This window comes from Phocoena sinus, chromosome 19, assembly GCF_008692025.1.
Source record: "Phocoena sinus isolate mPhoSin1 chromosome 19, mPhoSin1.pri, whole genome shotgun sequence".
Taxonomy (NCBI): Eukaryota; Metazoa; Chordata; class Mammalia; order Artiodactyla; family Phocoenidae; genus Phocoena; species Phocoena sinus.
Window position 1 is genome coordinate 7,105,679 of NC_045781.1, and position 21,195 is coordinate 7,126,873.

Below are 21,195 nucleotides of genomic sequence, written 5' to 3' on the forward strand. Positions count from 1 at the left end.
CCCATTATCAACAAGAAATTAATTTTATTTTTAAATCCAAGACACCAGAACAAATAAGGAGACTCCTACCCTTGGCTGGCAAACTTAAGTGGTGACCAAGAAGGTTTGGGGAGAGGATGACAGCAACAGGGAGGGTAGGAACACGTCCAATCAACCGGTGGGAGGCTCTCTTCACTCTGGCGCAGCCTCCATCAAATACCCGTTCTCTGGAGCAAGGTACCCGTCACCTCCCTCGGACTCCATGTACATGTCTCGGCCGTCGCTGCCCAGGCCCTCCAGCCCGTTGTCCTGCCCACCGCCACCCGCCCCACCTCGCGCCTCATCCCTGCCCCGTTCACCACCCCGCTCCCCCCGCTTGTGCTCCCGATCGCGCTCGCGATCGCGGTCCCGGCGCCGCTCCCGGTCGCTCCGGTGGCTCCGACGGCGCTCCCGATCCCGATCCCGGCCCTTCTCCTCCGGGCCATCGGGGCCGTCAGGACCCAGCTCCCCGGGAGGCCCGTCATCAGGAGGCGCGTCGCCGGCCTCGGAGGGCTCTGCCATGTCGCCGCCACCTCCGCTGCCTCGCAGCTCCTCCTTGCGTTCCCGCTCCCGCCGCGCCCGCTCACGGCTCCGGCTGCTGCGCCGCTTCCGATCCCGGTCCTTGTCCTTGCTCCGCTCCCTGGAGCGCCGCCGCTCCTCCTTGTCACGACTCCGCGAGCGCCGCCGCCGGTCCCGAGAGCGGGAGCGTCGTCGTTCTCGCTCCTTGTCTCGCTCGCGGCTCCGCTCCCTGCGCTCCCGCTCGCGGTCCCGGTCCCGGTCCCTGTGGGGAAGCGGGGAGGGGCCGGGCCTGGATGAGGTGGGCAGAGGTTTGCGGCAGGGCTCCCCCATTGACCGCCCCCGTCCCAGGACACCGGCTGCCCAATCTCACCTCTCATCGTAGCGGGAGGTGTCGTCCCGGCCGGAGTGCCGGATGTTGACGTCAGCGCCACCTCTCCGGGTTCCGCCTAGGCCACCTCCTGGGGGCGGGGGCAGACCACAGCGGGTTAGTCCGGGCGGGGCCCACAGCAGGGCGAGCGAGGGGCAGCAAGGGGCAAGGCAAAGGCCACCAAGCACCTCTGCCGGCGCCTATGGGGCCAGGTGCCGTGAGGACCTTCTGCCGCACTTCTCTAACACAACACGCACGCTCTTCAGAGATCAGAGGACTTCCACAGCGCGAGCTGGGAGCTCCTGTAATTGACTCCAAAGCTCACCATCTTCACCACTACAGACGCGCACAGCCTCCTGGCAAATCCTGTCTTCCAGTCATCCTCACCCTCACCCGAAGGCACGGCAATGGTCTTTCTAACTGAAAACGTGATCTGCTCCAAAGCCACCAATGGCCCCCCACAGCCTAAAGCAACGTCCGTCAGATGGCTGGCTCCTTCCTGCCTTTAGAGCAAGGCGCCCTGGCTCTCCACGTCCTAGATCTCCTCGTGGTCTCCATTTCCTTCCTGCCCCAGTTTTGGGGATCATTCACCTCTTTACCTGGAATCTCATTTCCCTTGTCTAGTTAACTGCTACTTACCCCTTCACACATTAACCCGAACAACGCTTCCTCAGTAAGCCTGCCCTGACCTACCAGATGAAGCTGTTCTCCACGACTCACATACGTTTCCTTCTCAGAACTTCAGGTGGAATTTCCGATTTTACATGTACATGTGTGAGTTAACAGCTGCCTCTCCCACCAGCCTGTAACGCACCATCAAAGTCAGGACGATGTCTGGCTCTGCTCGCTGTAACTGTACGTGGTACAGCATCCAGGATATAAAATCGTATGTGCAGCAAGCAGTCAAATGACTGAACAGCTTATAAGGAGTAGTGGACGGTCTCCTTCTTCAGACGGGGAAACAATCTCAGATAAAGCCACCTGCCCGGGGTGACTCTGCAAGGAAGGGCAGAGCTGAGACCCAGGAAGCTGCCCTCTCACGCACGCTTCTGCCCCACACTGCCTGGAAGGAAGCTTCAGTGAGGTGGGCTGGGGTTCCATATAAGGAATGACTTTCAGCAACGAGGGTGAAAAAGGAAAAGAGGCGGCCTGGATATCAAAGACATTCAAATAGGGACAAGCAACCGACCAGGCTTCTGGAATATCACAGGTATGGGGCAGAAGAGACTAGTGTTTTCAATTTTCAGGTCACAACCCAGCAATGGATCACATCATTAAATGTGATTGGTAGCAACCAATATATTAAAAATAATAATAATAAAGCAACAGAATATAAAATACTAGTATACACTGCCTGTAGAAAAGATAGTTTCATAACACTTCTGTTTGGGTTAAATGTATTTTTTTGCATGTAGCAATGCACTGGGTCAAGATGCACCAGGTGTCACCATCAGAAAGTCGGAAACAGCAGACTCTGAAGGACTCACTCCACCCCAGAGAAACCAGAGAGTGAGATAAGAACCCATCTGTTAAGTCCAGAGACTCAGCAGACTGAGTGTGTGGTCTACTCAACAAAGGCAAGTCAAGCATCACGACAGCAGGCTGGGAGGCAGAAATAAGAGCAGAGGGTCCTGGAGCCACTGGGGGTGTCTGCACAGGGAAGATCATTTTCTCTGACAACTGTGTCACTCACCCTCATAGGAGTTGGCCCTCAATAGCCATGTTTGGATGGCAGGACCTCAGCCCCAGGTCCAGGTCCAATGCTGAGCCACTTAGATCCACCCGCCCCAAAACGTAGAGAGACTCATCAAGGACTGGGCTGTGGAATGCCACACTGGGCCAGTGCGGAGAGACACAGAAGAGAACAGTCCACACGAACAGCGAACAAGGCAGAAGCAAGCTGCAGAAATGCCAAAGGCGGCTCTTGACCGTTCAGGTTCGGCTTCCAGGTCCTCTTGAGGCCCACAGGCATCGCCTGTCTCTGGGCTCCAAGACACTGGGATTCTGTATCAACAAGTCCCCTTTATGCTTTAGGAAGCTCAAATGTATTTCTGGTGCTTGCTACCAAACTGACCTTGACTGAGATGGCGATTGACAATTTAGAGACAGAGAGTGGGGGGGACGGAATGCAGAAGGCTCTGAGGGCAGAGACTATGTATGTCTTGCTCTTGACTAGAAGCCTGGTACACAGCTGGTGACCAAACTGGCGTTTGCTCAATCAATGAATGAACGAACGAACGAGCAGGAGCGAAGGGTAAGTGGACGAGAGAGTGACTTTCACAAGCCCGACCGTACGCCGCTTGCCAAGCTGGCTATCTGAGATGCTGAGCTCACTAACTCTTGCCGTTATTCCCACTTTCCAGGATGAGGAAAATGAGGCAGGAGGAAGAGAAGATCCACCAGCCAGGAAGTACGTAAGCTGGAATCTGATCCCAGACTGGCTTCTCAACCACAGTACTCTTGCTCCTAACTAGTAACCCAGAGTAAGAAACCAGACCAGGAGAAAGATGGTGACGAGAAAGGCTGAGCTAGAGAGAGGGAGAGAGCATGTGAGCAGCTGGGAGAGGAAGAGAAGACAGAAAGCAGCAGAGGGTACAGAAGAGAGAGGTGAGAAAGCAGCCAGCAGGACACTGAGCCCAGCCTGTGCAGGATGTGCTCACCTAGCCGCCGGGGCCTCCAGCCCTTCACCGTGCGGCCCCTCTCCACGTCCACGAGGACTCTCCTGCCATCAATCTTCTTGCCGTCTGCGTGCTTGTAAGCGGCTGCAACAGATGTGGGGAGGGGGAGGGGAAGGGGGAGGAGTCCCCAGAGGGTCCTCTAGTCAGGCTAAAGCACAGCTCTGTGGCATCCCCACCCCCCAGCCGTGTCCCCATCCACATACTTACACACGCGCACACACAGACACACATGCCCACCAGACAGCCAGGCAACCGACAGCCAGACCAACCCTCTCGCAAACCAGGAGGGGCCTGCTCCATCTCGGCACCTGCTTCCTTACCAACCCCCAATCACCATTGGGGGGGCGAGACCACTCCCAGGCACCATCCTGACCCTAACCACCCCCCTGGGCTCCCAGGCCATTCCTACTCCCACTCGACAGAGCAGCCCCCTCCCGCCAAGGTGGCCAAAGTCGCTGCAAAGAAACTGGAGGTTAACTCAAGGCTGGACTCCGCTGTGGGGGAGGGTTCCTCCACAACCCCAGGCATGCACCCTAAAACATCATGCTGGGGGAGGAGGCCCAGCCGGGCCGCTCTGCACCCCAGTTCACACCGGTTTCCTTTTTCTGTGGTTTTTTTTGGGGGGAGGGTGAGCGTGGGGGGAACAGACATCAGAACAGAAAATGAACCAGAAGGGGGGGGTGGGAGAAATCTTTAGGAGATGGCAGGGAGCAGAAGGGCGGGTTATGGTGCTCCCGGGGGCCTGGAGGGGCCCCTACAGCAGGCGGGGGAGAGGGCAAGTGGAGGGAGGCACGGGAGATGTGCGGTGCTACTGAAAATTCCTGCCTTACCTGAGATGACTGCCACCCAACCCCAGCCCCTGTCCCATCTCACTCCACACCCCCAGCTCAACACACGCCGGGAGGCCAAGCCCAGCCTGAGCCTCTCGGGAAGGGTGAGGAGTAGAGGGGGAGATGCGGGGAGAGGCACGTCCTGCTCTCGGGCAGGGCACAGCAAAGGACAGGCCTGATCCCCGGCCTGTCTCACGTGGGGCTGTCGGGAAGGCCAAAAAAGTCCCTATTTCCCACCCCCAGCCCTGGCCTAGGGGGTTGTCCTCAACCAGCCACAATACCCGGCCCCGCCCCAGCCCTCTCCCCCCCAAATAACAACCAGAGGAAGAGAAAAAGGTGCCATTTACCGATGCCGGCCTTGCGGGTGTCCAAACCGAGCGGGATGGGGGGGGCTCGGCAACTCCTGGGGGCCTGGCGAGGAGGCGGGCTTCCCGGGGGGGGACACGGGACCGCTTACCTGGAGCCCCCAAGCTTACCTGAGCACGCGCACAGACCCCACACCCACCACCACGGGGTCAGCTAAAGCTACAGGGAAGGGATTCTAGGGAGCCACGGAGGGGGAGAGGAACCACATCTCCTGCACCACCTGGAGACAGGCAGAGGAAGTGGTGGACCCCAAAGAAACCTCACGGAGGCCTTGAAAGAGGGGGAGACAAGGGTTAACATCAAGTCTGGGAGCTGGAAAGCCGTGGGACTATCCTGTTTGATTTTATAAAGAAGGCTAGGGAGGCCTCGGCAAGCCTGTCCACCTTCACCTTTCCCCAGTAAAGTCCACGCTGAACTAGGCACACGCCCGCCCCCTCTCAGCACGTGGAATGACTTCTCCACCTCGAACTCCACACTCCCTCCCACCACCTGCTTCAGCCCAAAGGCTGGCACCCAAGGGGACAGCCTTGGGGGTCCAGGAGATGGAGTGCTGCCCATGATCCTAGGGGGAGGGGCCGCTTGGCCCCTGAACCCAGAGGAGGGTGGTAGGGGAAGGAAGTTAAGGGCTGGGAACACCGTCAAGTGAAGGAACCCTGCTCTGGTTGTGTCCCAAACCCCAGAAGAGGCCCAACCCGGGAGTAACAGCAGAGAAAACATGTGACGTGTGTATTTCTAGGCTTCACTCTCTCTCCCTCTCTTAGGTCTCTAGACAGTGGAAGGGTCTTCAGGAAAATCTACACCACCTTCTGCTGCTTACGGCCTGTCACTCGAACCCTCCCGCACCCCAGTCCCCAATCCCATGCACTCCAGAGAGCAGCTGGGCCGCTGGGCTCCACGGCCTCTCGGGAGGCCTCAACCATGATAAGGCAGACAGGAGGGGGCAGAGCACCCCGAATCTAGCAAGCAAAACGATTCTCCAGGGCCACCACAGTGACAGCCCCGCGAAGGTGCAGGGGCAGGGAGCGGAGGGCTGAAGGGTTCCACATGGAGCCCTGGTCCCCGTGCATCCCGTCTTCAGTATTCCCGCCACCTTGCCACTGACGTCATGAAGCCAGGTAAGTCAGGGGGCTGGGTCGAGCCCAGCTGCCTTTCCCGTCGGGGTTCATCTCTCCCCTCCTGGGATCAGCAGGATTACTGGAGAGCAGATGGATGGGGGGCAGATGGGACCAAGGGCACCCAAACGAGGAAAGGGCTCTGGGTGCGGGGAGGCTGAGGGGCGCCTGGGGATGGGAGGAGGGATGCCTCGCTGCTCCTGAGCTGCCTGGCTAAGCTGGGCTGGTGTGCGGTGCTGAGTGATCTTACCCATGATACAAACCCTTATACCAACCATACACTGAGGTGTTGTAAGGGGAGCGTAAGCATCAGCTGCAAGCCAGCTGCGTGGTGGCTGCAGTGACAATAAGAACAGTCAATTAATACGGCGGCCCCTGGACACGCCGCAGCCCTGCCCGCCCCCACCCACCCATCCCTGCCCACGTGGACGCCGCCGCGGCCTCAAAGGGGGCTCTGGAGATGTGGGGGCAGGCGCTGAACACGCCAACCAGCCCACTGCCCGCTGAGGAGCAGGGCGGGGGCCGGGGTGGGGAGGCGGAGGGTCGGGTGGCCCAGCCCCAGCTCAGCTGGGGGAAGAGAGGGCAGGTTCAAAGGCCAGTCCTCATTCTAACCTGGCCGCCCCCAACTCCGGGGGGGGGGAACGGGGAAAGGCTCCCCGAAACTCCGACCCCTCCCCCCACCTCCCGCTAGCCCCAGCCGCCGCCCGGCTCCCTCCTTGCCCCTGAGGTTCAACGTGTGACACTTACCTCCCGGGTTCACACACACACACACACGTTGTGGGGGATTTTGGTTTTTGTTTTTAAAAAAACACGTATATAAAAAAAAAAAAGATATATCAGAAACAGAGGGAGGAGGAGAGAGACATTGCTAATGTCAGGTTTGGCAGGGAGGGGGGCAGGGACAGACGACGGGAAGGGGCTGGGGCAGCAGAGAAGAGAGAGGGTCAGAGGGCAGGGCGCAGGCGGGAGGTACTCACAATGCATGTCTCGCTCGTGTTCGTACTCGATGAAGGCATAGCCCCGGGGCTTTCCTGACCGCTTACTGTAGACCATATGTATCTGGGGGGCAGAGGTCAGCTCTGACACACGGAAATCCCACCCTGTCAATCACACAGCCCGTATGCCAGGCCATGGGCTGGGTAATGCTAGCGACAGACACCTCAGACCCTCTCTCCGTCCCTTCAAGGACCCAGAGTGACTGCTGCTCTAAAGGCCCTGGGCTTCACAGTTTATGCGCACGATGACCTCAAGCCCTTGCTACAGCCCAGAACATTTAAATTAAATGAAGAAATGTCAGTTAAACATGAAGCCTTGTTCTAAAACAAGAATCAACATACATTTTCTATAAAGGTAATAGAGAAGACAGCAGGTATTTCCAGCTCTGAGGGCCACACGGTCTCTTTCCGCCCGCCCGACTCCGCCTTACGGCAATAGCAGCCGCAAACAACAGTAAACAAATGGGCCTGGCTGGATACCAACAAAACTTTACTTACAGGACCCAACTTTGTAGTGTGCCGACCTGTGCTCTAAATCTGCAGCAAGTAGTCACTACCTCTTTGCTGTCCTTCTGCTGTCCCAAGTCTACCGCATGGAAGTGCAGTCAGGATAGAAACCCAGGCTATGGACTCCAAAGCCAGAAATGAGGCAATGCATCCTCAGGGCTGGGAGCCAGCCTCCTCCCTCCCTCCACACACGTCCAACTCAAACTCCCCGTGCCCCAGTCCACTCACTCTTTTGATGGGTCCGTACACCTCAAACTCTCTCCGGAGCTTGGATTCTGTCGTGTCATAGTTCTACAAGTAGACAGAAATGAAGTTAAGTGGGAGAAGCCCTCAGAACATCCCCGGGACCTAGTCTACTGCCCACACCCAAGCTCTCAGCAGTCCAGGGTTCCAGACTCCTCTGGGGCTCCAGGGATTGGGAGCTGGGGACTCACCACTCTAGCCACAAAGAGAGTCTTGAAGGCATCACCCTGAGCGTTGGGATCATTGTGAGGGTCCCCTGTGCAGGAAAAAAAAGAACTTCTAAGTAGAAGGTGCCAACAGTATTGTAGAGCAAGACAGAAACAGACCGACGGGCAGAGACCCAGAACTTTTGGTCACCTGGCCACCTTGGGCATGCCCCTCTGAGCCCTGGTTTCTCCGAAGCACAGCAGCCTTCATCTAAGTGGCTGATTTAGGCTGACAAAGGGAGGGGGTAAGACTGACTTCAAGCTGACAGGACAGAGGCCAGCCTAACTGCCACTTCAGACGTGTGTATCCTGAGGCCCAGGTCCCTCCCAGGTGTAACTAAGCTCAAAGAGGCATCTCTGGAGAAGCAGCCTGGTCCCTCCAGGTACTGAGCTTCCTCTCTCACCTGCAGGGCCACAGTGCCACCCACAGGCAGGGCCTGCAACTGCAGCCCCAGGGGAAACCTGAGATCAAGCAACCCTAAGACTGGGAGTGGAAGCCTAGCAGAGGCGGAGCCCTGCTTTCTGCCCTATGCCCTGTGGCCTCAGGGAGGAACCAAAGGCTGGCGCTGGAGCTCACAAGAGGCGGGTCAGATTCTTACTCCCAGCCTTACTACCGCCAGACCACTGAGGAATAATCATATCCACAGACAGAAACCAGACTCTTATTACAAAACCAACTCCATAGGTGATTCTGATGGGTCAGGCCTGGGAAGAAAGAAGTCTTTTTCACCAAGTATGGCGGCCCCAGCATACACAGTGGCTCTTGACTCCTGCCAGGGCCACAAAGGCACCCTGCCCATTGCCAGGGGAGGCGGTTCTCCTACAATGTAGTGCTACTTCCTGAAGAACTTGCCATTTTCTATGAGAACGTGAGAAAAGGAATAACCTTAATAATTTACTGAACACATAATTAGGCTCAGACACTGCTGGAGGCTGAGACTTATTTACCATCATTTTGCAAACGGAAATGCAACCAACCCCTGAGGCATGGAAGAGGAGAAGTGTCAGACAGCAGAGAGGCCAAGCTCAGCTTTACACCCCAGCCTGACCTCACGTCCCAGGCCCCAGGCTGAACCCTGCGTGTTAGCTTCTCAGAGAAGCCAGAGAATTAAAGGTCACAGATCTGTTTCTCATGAGAGAGGTTGGCTGCAGACATAAACTAAGTTCAGGACGACTTCAGGGAATTTCTTGGAAAACAGAAGACTGAACTCAAATTTAAGGGAATGACTACCTGGAAACTGATGGTAGCCTTTGAAAACAAGTCCATCTTTGTGCCTGCCCCTCACTTCCTCACCAAACCTCATCCCTTTGGGTTGTAATTTTCTATGCCCAAATGTCTCAATCTGCATCCATTCACCCAACAGATATCTATTAAGCACTTTGTGCCTGAAACTCACATAGGTGCTGGGGACTCAACAAAGACAAAAAAGATGCCTGCCTTCTTGGAGCTCATCTGTTACTGGAGGGAGGCTGAAGGTAAACAAGGTAAATAAGGCAACCATCTAGTTCTATCCGGTAATAGCAGATGGGGAGAAGAATTTTAATGGGAAGGTCAGGAAAGGCCTCACTGAGATAACACTTGACCTGAAGTTGTATTTAACAGGAAATAAACCTCACACCACCAGGCAGCAGGTGGTCTAACAGGTAGAGCAGGAGCAGTGCAGTGGGACCCCGATCACTGCCTGGGGGAGTGGACGAAGGCCAGACTGCAGAGCGCTGAGCTCCCTGATGGGCAGCCTGGAGGAGCCCGGCAGACAAAAGGGGAAACCACCCCGGGCACACCACACGAGTCTCTATAGTTTCTGCTTAACCAAGAGGCCCAGGAGTGTGACCAAAGGTAAAAGCTAGTGCAGCTGAGCCAATAGTACCCACGTATCTGAGCTAAAAGAGGGTGACAATGAACTGAAGTTGATGAGCAGTTCACCAGTCAACAGGCACACACCCTCACTCCACTCCACTCCGCTGGCAACTCTGCCCTTGGGAAATCCTTGGTTAAAGGGATTATGTAGGTAGCAGCCCAGAGCAGGGGCTCAAAGGACTAGCCTGTGGAGCTGAGAAAACTCATTAGGCTTTGAGATGGCGAAGAAAGTAGCTCAGAACTCTTGCTCTTGCTAAACATACCCGGCCTCCACAAACCTCCATCTTCTGTCTTAAAAGCGGGAGTAATAACCCCTGCTGCACTTGGAAGCTGTAAGTCAAAATCATGACATATTCAATACATCAAGTGTTCAGCAAGGAGCAAGGTCCCCTTGAATGGTAGCTGTTAACTGTGACAAGGCACAGCAAGTTTCTGTACTTGGGGATGGAGGCTCTCAGGGGCAGAGAAAACCTACTATACTTGACCCATCCTTTCCTTTTCCTTTTCTTTCACGGGGAAGTTCAAACACTTAAGGAAACAGAGAACAGTGTAACGAACCCCTCTGAACCAGCTTCAACTATCGCCACGTGGCTGCACTTGTTACATCTCTAACCCCACCAGCATTTTAAGTCAAACCCCGGATATACCACTGTAGTTGCTAATAAAGACTAAAAAAAAAAAAAAAAAAAAAGTAACAACGGTACTGCTATTATGACTTAAAAAGTCAACGTTAATTCCTTAACTTCACTAAGACCCAGTGTTCAAATGTCCTTCACTGTTTCAAAACTGGATTTTTACAGTTGGCTCATTTAAATCAGGCTCCAAACAAGCTCCACACTTACCATTTGGTTGAGGTGCCTTTTGACTGTTTAATCCATTTCGTTCACTCCCTGCCCCCTGCCACCCTTTTAACATTTGTTAAAGAAACTGGATCACATGTTTGTCCTATACAATTTCCCACATTCTAAATGACTGACTGCATCTTCAGTATTGTTTAACATGCCAAGATCCCCGTTTTAAAGTGTGAATTTCCAACAGGAGAAGTGACTTATCCAAGGCCACACAGCTGTAAGTGGCAGAGGTGGGGTTAAAACTCATGTGGGTCAGAGATGAACAGATAAAGATGTGGCACATATATACAATGGGATATTACTCAGCCATAAAAAGGAACAAAACTGAGTTATTTGTAATGAGGTGGATGGACCTAGAGCCTGTCATACAAAGTGAAGTAAGTCAGAAAGAGAAAAACAAAGAGCGTATGCTAACGCACATATACGGAATCTAAGAAAAAACCGTACGGATGAACCTAGCGGCAGGGCAGGAATAAAGATGCAGACGTAGAGAACGGACTTGAGGACACGGGCCGGGGGGGCGGGGAACGGGCAGCTGGGACAAACTGAGAGAGTGGCATGGACATATACACACTACCAAATGTAAAACGGATGGCTAGTGGGAAGCTGCTGCACAGCACAGGGAGATCAGCTCGGTACTTTGTGACCACCTAGAGGTGTGGGACAGGGAGGGTGGGAGGGAGGTTCAAGAGGGAGAGGATATGGGGATATATGTATACTTATAATTGATTCACTTTGTTCTACAACAGAAACTAACACAACATTGTAAAGCAATTATACTCCAGTAAAGATTAAAACAAACAAACAACTCATGTGGGTCAGACTACAAGGTGTGTGCCCCAGCAGCAGAGCTGAAAGGTTCCCCAAGTTACCTGCTGCCAACAGTTCTGTGAGCCAGGTCCTACAGGAGCTGGGGCCACAATGGTGAGCAAATTCCATCCAAACCCTGCCTTCCTGGAGCAACTATGAACCAATGTAAGATAGATATTCACCAGTGAATCCTTCCTGCAGACTGAAGTGACCAACCTGCCGCAGGACTCGGGGCTTTCAATGTACATGGGGACTCGGACCAGAGCAAGGAAGTCACGAAAGGCTTCCTGAGGAGTGACGCTGACAGAGATACGAAGAGCAGCTCCATATAAACCAAGTATCATGTGAGACTGAAGAAGAGCCCAGGCAAAGACCCAGTGACAGGAGAGCATCTGGGAAGGAAGAGGCCCGTGCTGGCTGGAGCAGGAGGGGAGCATGGGCAGAATGCATCCCCAGTGGGCAGGGAAGGAACTCCGGTCTTTTTGCTGAAAGCAAAAGGAGGCTGTGTGGGAATTCCCTGGCGGTCCAGAGGTTAGGACTCTGCTTTCACTGCCGAGGGCCCGGGTTCAATCCCTGGTTAGGGAACTAGGATTCTGCAGGTCGCGCAGTGCGCCCTCCCCCACCAAAAGGGTGTCAGCAGAGTTGTATTTTAAAAAGCCCCACAGAGGGAACTTCCCTGGCAGTCCAGTGGTTAAGACTTTGCACTTCCAATGCAGAGGGTGCGAGTCCGATTCCTGCTCAGGGAACTAAGATCCCACAGGCTGTGTAGCACAGATTAAAAAAACCAAAAAAAGCCCTCCAGAACCTGGTGGGGACAGAGATGCAGGTAAACCCCGTTAGACATTAGACTGCGTGTCCAGGCTAGAGGGGCCCTGGGTGGTGGACACAGAAAGAGGGCTCAGATTTGTGACAGGGATAGGTTTTGGTGACAAGCTGGGGAAATAGCAAGAAAAAGTTGTTAAAAGCAAACTGGGTGGTCATGACTGAGGTCATGATTTGCAAAGCTGGATGACCAGGTTCCAGCAAAGGAAACATCCAAAGACCAGGTTGTTGGGGAAAGGAAATCCTGATTGTGGTTTGGACACCGAGTTTGAGATGCCTTTGAAGCGTCCAAGAAAAGACAGGAAGGCAGTGAGAGTGAGGGCTTAGATAGCTCTCATTTAGATGCCCAGGTATTCAGTTGTGAAGCATTTGCACAAGCTCCTTGAGGAATGGGCCACTCCAGGGAATAAGGTTCTGAGTGAAGTGATTCACCACAGACGCACAAGTACAGGAGGAAAACCCAAGTCCTAACTACAAAGCCCTCGCCCTAACAAGAAAGGGCCATTGGAGACCGACAGGCGACCCTCTTGTGAAGTCTGGTCAATGGCTACAAGGTCCCCATCCCAAACTCCAATTCCTCATGTACCTGGAAGGGATGAATCACCCGCAGTCCGAGGATCAGGGAGCTACGGCGCAGCCAGAACTGCCTCAGGGCCTCGCCCTGTGAGACCTGGCTGGGCTGCGGGAGCGCCTCCAAGTGCAGGCCCCTACAGGACGCAGCCCAAGGTACCAGGCTCCTTTCTTGCCCACCCTGACTCCACACTCCCCTGCTTAAATGCCTAAACCAAATACAGTGCATGGCAAACGGTGGGGTTAAAAGAGTGAACTCACAAACCGCTTTCCCAAATTAAAGTCCTGGGGTGGAATGGCAGAGAGAAACACAGGAGTGCTTGAAGGAGAGATGAAAGGAGGAAGGAGAGACTTACACATTTTTAGCTCTGTCTCGACTTCCTGCTGTCGCCGCTCAATCTTTTCCCGTCTCTGTCAGGAGAAAGGTAGACAACTGAATACAGACAGAAGTGCCCTGATGTCAGGGAACATCCTGAAGAAAGAGGCAAAAAAGGACGTGGGGCCAGAAGGCAGACACTACATACCTTCCTCTCCATGCGCTCCTCCCGAGTTTCTGCTCGAGTCGGAGGAGGGGCATCTCGAGGGTCCTGGGAACAAGAAGAGGTGAAAGGGTGGGAGGGACAGGGGAAAACAGCAAGAGACACCCAGCCAGGAAATAATAAATACCTTGGCCACGCTCCCCTGCGTGTTTACACACACGCACGCACAAACAAACATGGACAGTTCCAGGGAGCAGATCAAAGCACGGTCCATGGACCAATGCTATCTGTGAACTGTTACTGGTCTGTGACAAGAGGAGTAGAGAAGCCAGGAACTGGTATTCAGAAACTTCTACAGCGATCTGACAGAGGAGTTTTATGCCCATTGAACTTAACCAAAAAGTTTTGATTTTTTACTTTGTAGTCTTTCTCTAAAAATACTAGAAAAATGAAAGAAACTCTCTTGTATTTATCAAGAAAGTCAACCTGCGGCATATTTGTCCTCAATCATAAACAGGAATCGGGACCAGGCCTGAAGCAAAAGGAGCTGACAGCGCAGTGCTCAGGGGTAAACAACTGAACACCCTCTGAGGGCCAGAGCAGTTCCTGAAGGCCTCAGCAAGCTTTCATCAAATAGTAACTGGCACATAACCCATGTTTGCCACTGGCCTGTAGCCATTAAATTAGCGTAACTGGCGAACAACATTTTCCAAGTACCAGTTCAATGAGGGTGGCAAATCCCACTAAAGAGCCGATCTTCTGTCACCGCGCGACTAACTTCTGCTCTGCAACTTCCTCCATCTCCCCTTTCCCACTCGATGCCAGACTTTCTTCTTCTGACTTCTGGCAGCATTTCTCAGGTGTTCTCTGATACACCTTAAGAGGTGGAAGTTGTTATCCCAATTTCACAAATGAAAAAACTGAGGCCCAAGAGCACAAGTCGTTTATTCGTGTTTATCCTGAAATTCTCAACCCCACAGTCTTAAGCAGCCCATCACCTGGTGCTAACCCTTTACAAATATCACCCTGTGACAAAAATGATAAATATAATAATAAACATTGACATTTGCTGACTGCTTAGGATCAAACCCCATGACATAAAATTTCCAGTTAATTCTCCGTCAATATTACAGCGAAGACACTAATATCCCCTTGCTATAGATGAAGCGATCAAAGCACTAAGAGGATGCACCACTTGCCCAAGGTCACACAGATGCTAAATGGTGTGCCAAGGTCTACCTAACTCGAGAGCCTGAATCCTCAACTGGTAGTTACGGAACTTCCACAAAAACCAACAAGGGATGCATTATCCATCCCAATCAAGACAGGGAAACTGAGCATAAAAGTCACCTGCCTGAATCACACAGCTGGAAAACTGGCCAGAGACTGGACTCCCCAATCCAGCCCCACGGCCCCCAGAACCCAACCCAGCCCAAGTCTGCTGAGTGAACTCACCTCAAACTCTCGGATGTATGGCGCAATGCCACAGTAAGGTTGATTGTGGTGTTTTTCATGTGGCAGTTTCTCCAGGGGTGGCAGATATGGGATGGGGTCACGGGGAGCAAAGAGAGCCAGAAGGTTGGGTGGCAGGAACTGGGTCATCTTGCCAAGTCTGAGAGCGGAAGCAGGACCACATTATATGAGGGTGGGCTGGAGAGATAAGGCCCCTATAATCCCTTGACTTCCAAGAAAAGAGGGAAATAGGGGCAAAATCTCAGTATCAAAACAAGTTCTGTAGGGGCACAGAGTGCTCCTAAACCACAAGGGAAAGGAATAAATCTGAATGAGAAAGCAGGTTTTGGAGGGAGGGCTGAAGCCGGTAACAGAAACAAAGACTGAAAAAGGGTTTCTGAGTAGTGAAGTCTCAGAGTCCTGAGCAAGGAACTGCGGGGCTGAGGGTCCCTGGGGGCTTGTGGGGGCATCAAGGATCCTGAGAAAGGAGGTCCAAGGCAGTGGCGGCTGGTGGTCCCATACCTTGGATAACAGGTTATGGGGCGAGGGTCGCAGGAAGTCTCCGATCAAGGAAGGGGATCAAAAGTAGCAAACCTCAAGCCAGGGAGTTGTGAGGAATAAATGTGGGCCCCACAGGCGAAATGAATTATGGGTAAGGGTCGGTGGAGGCAAGGAAAAAAAGGCAACACACCGCAAGGGCCTGTGGGTAAGTGACCGCTGAAGAAGAGGGCGACTATGGGAAGAGGGCCTAAGTGACCAGAGAACTCTGGATAAGGGGTGCAAAAAGGTGCTATGGCAGTGGCGCGGGAAGGGGACCCGGCCGCGGGGAAGGGACTGAGGCACACCGCAGGGGCTTGTGGGTAGCGGCCCCGCGCCCGGTAAGGCCACTAAGTCACACTCACCCGCCGCGCGGCACCCTCCTCGGCCTAGCGACGGTCCGGGGGCTCGCGGCGGCTGCGGCGGACCCTCAGCAGCAGACACTCCTGCTCTGGCTTCGACTCTGGCGGCGTCCGCGTCCCTCAGTCTCTATCGCTCGCCTACCGCGCGCTCCAGGCCGCTGCTCACGAGCCCGCGCGGCTTCGGCTCGCGACAGGGCACGGGGTGGAACCAGCCTCAAATCCCTCCGCCGTTCGCACTGCGCACGCGCTGCGCGAGTCCACCACAACTCACACACGGGAAGCCTGGGGCCGCCGCGGGCACTGCGCACGCGCAAGACCACTACCCACCGCCTTCCGGCACCTTAAACGCCTTTGCCGCGGCAAGCTGGTCACAGTGCGCACGCGCGCTTCTCCCCAAGCCGTCTTCTTCCACCTCGCGCTCTGGGATCCAACAGCCTCTGTCCGCGAGACTCCTCTCTATGCTCCACCCCTTTCCCCTAACACACTTCCCGGATCTTGTGCGCATGCGTATATCGTCATGTAGGGCGCTTTACCCTTCCGCCGCTTGGCAAAGAATCCCTCTGTGAACGGTGTGATTGCCTAACCTATTAAATAAGTAACTATTCATCCAGCGACTAATGTGTGTTCGGCCTTGTTTGGACTCTGGGATATAGCACGTGACTAAAGCAAAGTCTTTTCCCTTTTGGAGCTTGCATTGTACTGAGGGAGGCAATAAAGGCATTTAAAAATATAAATTTAATTTCGTATAGTGGCCAGCACAATAAAGAAAAATAGGGGAGAGTAGGGTGTTGGGCAGCGAAAGAGGAGCTATTTTAGAAAGGATGATAATGGAAGGGTCTTCTGCAGAGGTGACATTTGAACAGAGGCCCGATGGAAAGGAGATCAGGGCGGGATTAACAGCAAGTGCAAAGGCCCTGACTTAGGAAGGATGGCAGGAATCCTAGGTGGTTGGCCAAGAGAGCAGAGAACTGGTGGCCGTGTTATTTAGGGCCCTGTAGACCTGTAAGAAGTAAATATTTTAAGTTTTTTGATAGATGCAATTGGCTGTTTACTAATACAGAAATTATTACAACATTTAAGTGACTAATATGTTTAAAATATTTTGACATATTTGCTTTATGTATTTATATGGGAACTCTCTGAACTATGTTTTTGACGTTTTCCATAATTCTAAAATTATTTCAAAGTAAAAAATCTAAAGAAAATAAAGCTAAACCTGCCTTAATAATGTTTTTTTTTCTGTACCACTGGAAAGTAAATTGCTGCGGCACTGCACCTCTAAATACTTCACCATGCATCTCCCAAGAAAAAGGCATTCTTCTACGTGACCACAGAACTAGTTTCACCTCTTAGAAAGTTTATCCAGTCCCTATTCAGATTTTCCCAATTGACCCACGAGTATTTTGTTTTAATCTGAACCAGGAGCCAATCAAGTTTCATGCATTGTATTTGGTTGTCACGTCTCTTTATTCTCTTTTAATATAGAATACAGACACACACACACATGCACACCCACACACACTTTTTTTCCCCATATGTTGTTGGTTTCTCCCCAGAGTTCAGACCAGTTTCCAGTAGAATATCCCACATTCTGGATTTGTCTGATTGTTTCCTCATGGTGTTTAGTGTGTTCCAAAACCTCTGTTTTGCCTATAACATGGAAATTGAGTCTGAGGTTTGAATAGACTAACATCGAGCATTTGGGGCAAGAATGTTTCCCTGGTGATACTGCGGGCTTCATATTGCATCACCTCTGGAGGTGCAATAATGTCAGATAGCTCCACTATTATGATGCTGAGTTTGACCACCTGATCAAGGGGCTAACTGATAGATCTCTCCTTGTAAAAGGACATTTTCTCCTTGGTAATCTAAGCAGAGAGACTTTGCCACTGTTCCCCGACCACCTCATCTCTCACCTCATGGTTGTAGCAGCCATCGCTGATCTTTGCCTGAATAAAGTGTTACATGGGGGAGAGGGCAGATTTTTTTTGAAAAGCAATAGGAAGTCACTAAAGGGTTTTGATCAGGAGATGGACAGAACATAATATGCATTCTTAAAAGATCACGTCAATGGCTGTGGACAGAAAAATTGAAGGAAAGATGCTGAAGGGGAACAGGCAAATGCTTAGGAGACTACAATTCCCAGGGAAGAGATGGTGGCTTGGACTAAGATGGTAGTGTTACCAAACTCAGGTTCAGCTACTTGCTGCTGGAAAGTCAATACTCCAGGGACAAGTGTTGGTAGGAAAGGAAAGGTTGCTTTATTTAGGAGGCCAACAACCTGGGGAGAAGGTGGACTCATGTCCCAAAGAACCAACTCACCACTGCCTATCAGGGCACAAGAGATTTTATTATTTTATTTATTTTAGCTGCACCGCGTGGCATGCAGGATCTTAGTTTCCCAACCAGGGATCAAATCCATGCTCCCTGCAGTGGAAGAGCAGAGCCTTAACCACTGGACCACAAGGGTAGTCCCACAAGAGCTTTTATTTTTTTTAATTAATTAATTAATTAATTTTTGGCTGCGTTGGTTCTTCATTGCTTTTTCTTTAATTGTGGAGAGTGGGGGCTACTCTTTTTTTTTTTTTTTTTTTTGGCGGTACACGGGCCTCTCCCGTTGCGGAGCGCAGGGTCCAGACACACAGGCTCAGCAGTCATGGCTCACGGGCCCAGCCACTCCGCAACATGTGGGATCTTCCCAGACTGGGGCACGAACCTGCGTCCGCTGCGTTGGCAGGCAGACTCTCAACCACTGTGCCACCAAGGAAGCCCAGGGCTACTCTTCATTGTGGTGCACAGGCTTCTCATTGCGGTGGCTTTTCTTGTTGCGGAGCATGGGCTCTAGGCGCGTGGGCTTCAGTAGTTGTGGCTTACAGGCTCTAGAGCGCAGGCTCAGTAGTTGTGGCGCACGGGCTTAGCTGCTCCGCAGCATGTGGGATCTTTCTGGACCAGAGCTCGAACCCGTGTCCCCTGCATTGGCAGGGAGATTCTTAACCACTGCGCCGCCACCAGGGAAACCCCACAAGAGCTTTTAAAGGGGAGTTTCAGGGATGTATAGGCAGAGGGAGGGGGTTACATGCAGAGCACCACAGTCAGCTTTGACAGCTATCTTGAAATTGGTCATTGGTGGTCTGATCAGCATCATCTTGACTGTTTTAAGTACGGTTAGTCTTCAGTTCCAGAGTCAGTTTGTTCCCATTTCTTTGAGGCCAGTTCTCGGAATAGTGGAAGATGAAGCAGCTTATGTCATGGCTACGGTCTGGTTATCATGTAGTTAACTTCTTCCACCTGGGGGCGGTTTGGGTATCTGCACAACATCTCAAAGGAGATGACTCAAAATATTATCAAGAGCCCTTGAGGAGGAACTAAAGGTCCTTAACTTTGTTTAATGACTAAACAATTATTATTTCGTCCTGTTTGACTGCTTTTCTTTGCTTCTGCATTTTTTTTCATTTTTCTGATGAAATTTATTCTTTGGCTAAAGTTTTTTACAGACAGAAAGCAGGCGGAGGACATGGAGAGGGGGTCTGTTCTGGGAAGACCCCATAGGGTCCTGCCCCGTTACAATAACAGTGAGGTGGAAAGGATTGGTAAGATTCAGGATCTATTGTGAAGGTAGATCTCACTCAGTTACTATAGAAGTGGAATTAGAGTGTATGGAAAAGAGGGACGTTAAAAATAGTTCCTAGAGGAAATTAAGGAGACAGCTAAATGCAACGTGGGATCCTGGATTAGATTCTAAACCGTAAAAAGAACATTAATGGAAAATTGTTGAGATTCAAATGAGGTCTGTACCATTGGTTAATGGTATTATACCCTTGTTAATTTCCTGACAAATAATTGTACTATGGTTATGTAAGTTGACGTTGGTGAAAACTGGGTGAAGGATATATGGGAACTCTGTACTATTCTTTGCACCTTTTCTGTAAGTCTGAAACGATTTAAAAATTAAAAGTTTAAAGAAAAATTTTAATGAAGCTAATCTTCCCTTAATAATAATAAAGGGTTAGATTTTCATACTAAACGAAGTAAGCCAGACAGAGAAAGACAAATATCATATGATATCACTTATATGTGGAATCTAAAAAAGTGATACAAATGAACCTATTTACAAAGCAGGAATAGACCCACAGATATAGAAAAACAAATATACAGTTATCGAAGGGGAAAGGCGGGGAGGGTTAAATTAGGAGTTGGTGTTAACATATACACACTACTATATATAAAATAGATAACCAGCAAGGACCTACTGTATAGCATAGGGAAGTATACTCAATATTTTGTAATAACCTGTAAGGAAAAATCATCTGAAAAAGAATCTCTCTATATACGTATACATGTATAACTGAATCACTTTGCTGTACACTGAAGCTAACACGAGATTGTAAGTCAACTACAACTAAATAAAAAATAATAATAATCCTCACTCCTAGATTTGTAGGCTAAGCAACTGGGTAATTGGTGGTGCCACTGATTTACAGAGGGAAGACGTGGGGAAGAGTGGGATTGTTGAGGAGGACTTCTGGGTTTGGACACGTCAAAGATGTCTGTTTGACACTCAAGTGGAGCTGTGGAGTTGAAAGTTGGAAGATATGGCAATCACGGAAGAATTTGGGCCTGGAAACCTAGATTTGGGAATCATTGGAGTAGATGTAGTATTTGAAGCCATGTGACTGAATGAACTCAGTTAGAGAGGAGAGAAGATGGAGAGGGGAAGACATCTGAGGACCAAGTCCCAAGGCCCTCCATCAGAATTTAGATAAAGCAAGAAGACCCGGCAAAGGAGACTGAGTAGGAGTGATCACAAATGTAGGAGAAAAACCAGGAGAGTTGGGTGTCCAGGAAGCCAAGAAGGAAAGTGCTTCAAGAAGGAGGCAGTGTTGGGCTTCCCTGGCGTGCAGTGGTTAAGAATCCGCCTGCCAATGCAAGGGACACGGGTTCAATCCCTGGTCCTGGAAGATCCCACATGCCGCGGAGCAACTAAGCCCGTGAGCCACAACTACTGAGCCTGCGTGCTGCAACTACTGAAGCACACACGCCTAGAGCCAGTTTTCCGCAACAAGAGAAGCCACAGCAGTAAGAAGCCCACGCACTGCAATGAAGACCCAACGCAGCCAAAAAACAATTATTAAATAAAAAAAAATAAAAATTAAAAAAAAGGAGGCAGTGTCAAGATATGGAAGCAATCTACGTGTCCATCAGCAGATGAATGGATAAAGAAGACGTGGTGTATATATACAACAGAATACTACTCAGCCATAAAGAGGAATGAAATTTTGCCATTTGCTGCAACCTGGATGAACTTGGAGGGCATTATGCTAAGTGAAATAAGTCAGACAAAGACAAATACTGTATGATATCACTTATATGTGGAGTCTGAAAAATACAGCAAACTAGCGAATATAATAAAAAAGAAGCAGATTCACAGACATAGATAACAAACTAGTGGCTACCAGTGGGGAGAGGGAAGGGGGCAGGGACATGATAGGGGTAGCCGGGGAAAAGGGTTATTGTGGGACGATATGAAATCACTTGTGTGAAACTTTTGAAAATTGTAAAGCACGATAGAATTTAAAGAATCTTTCACTCAATAGAAAAAAGAAAAAAGGAGGA

The 21,195-nt window shown here is 51.3% G+C and overlaps 1 protein-coding gene across 2 annotated transcripts; it reads right to left on the reverse strand.

Moving 5' to 3' along the window:
- SNRNP70 (small nuclear ribonucleoprotein U1 subunit 70) lies at positions 1 to 16,068 on the reverse strand. Of its 2 annotated transcripts, none has more exons than XM_032613109.1 (10): positions 15,586 to 16,068; positions 14,687 to 14,843; positions 13,277 to 13,339; positions 13,109 to 13,163; positions 7,827 to 7,891; positions 7,621 to 7,683; positions 6,868 to 6,949; positions 3,565 to 3,666; positions 908 to 995; positions 1 to 826 (listed from the first exon to the last, which is right to left on the reverse strand). In XM_032613109.1, the coding sequence occupies exons 2-10, from the start codon at positions 14,831 to 14,833 to the stop codon at positions 172 to 174; spliced, it is 1,320 nt and encodes a 439-aa protein (XP_032469000.1). In that variant the 5' UTR covers positions 14,834 to 14,843; positions 15,586 to 16,068; the 3' UTR covers positions 1 to 171. The 2 variants fall into 2 exon arrangements, with proteins under 2 accessions (XP_032469000.1, XP_032469001.1); XM_032613110.1 differs by having other exon boundaries at positions 1 to 799; positions 15,586 to 16,006.
- Positions 16,069 to 21,195: the final 5,127 nt, after the last annotated feature.

Bases quoted from the DNA above. Each gene is read 5' to 3' on its own strand.
- SNRNP70 (XM_032613109.1), bottom strand. From the start codon at position 14,833: ATGACCCAGTTCCTGCCACCCAACCTTCTGGCTCTCTTTGCTCCCCGT. The intron at 13,164-13,276 runs GTATGTAGTGTC...TTCTCCTGACAG, and splicing joins AGGAGCGCATGGAGAGGAAG to AGACGGGAAAAGATTGAGCG. The intron at 6,950-7,620 runs GTGAGTGGACTG...TCTGCCCCCCAG, and splicing joins TGTACGGACCCATCAAAAGA to ATACATATGGTCTACAGTAA.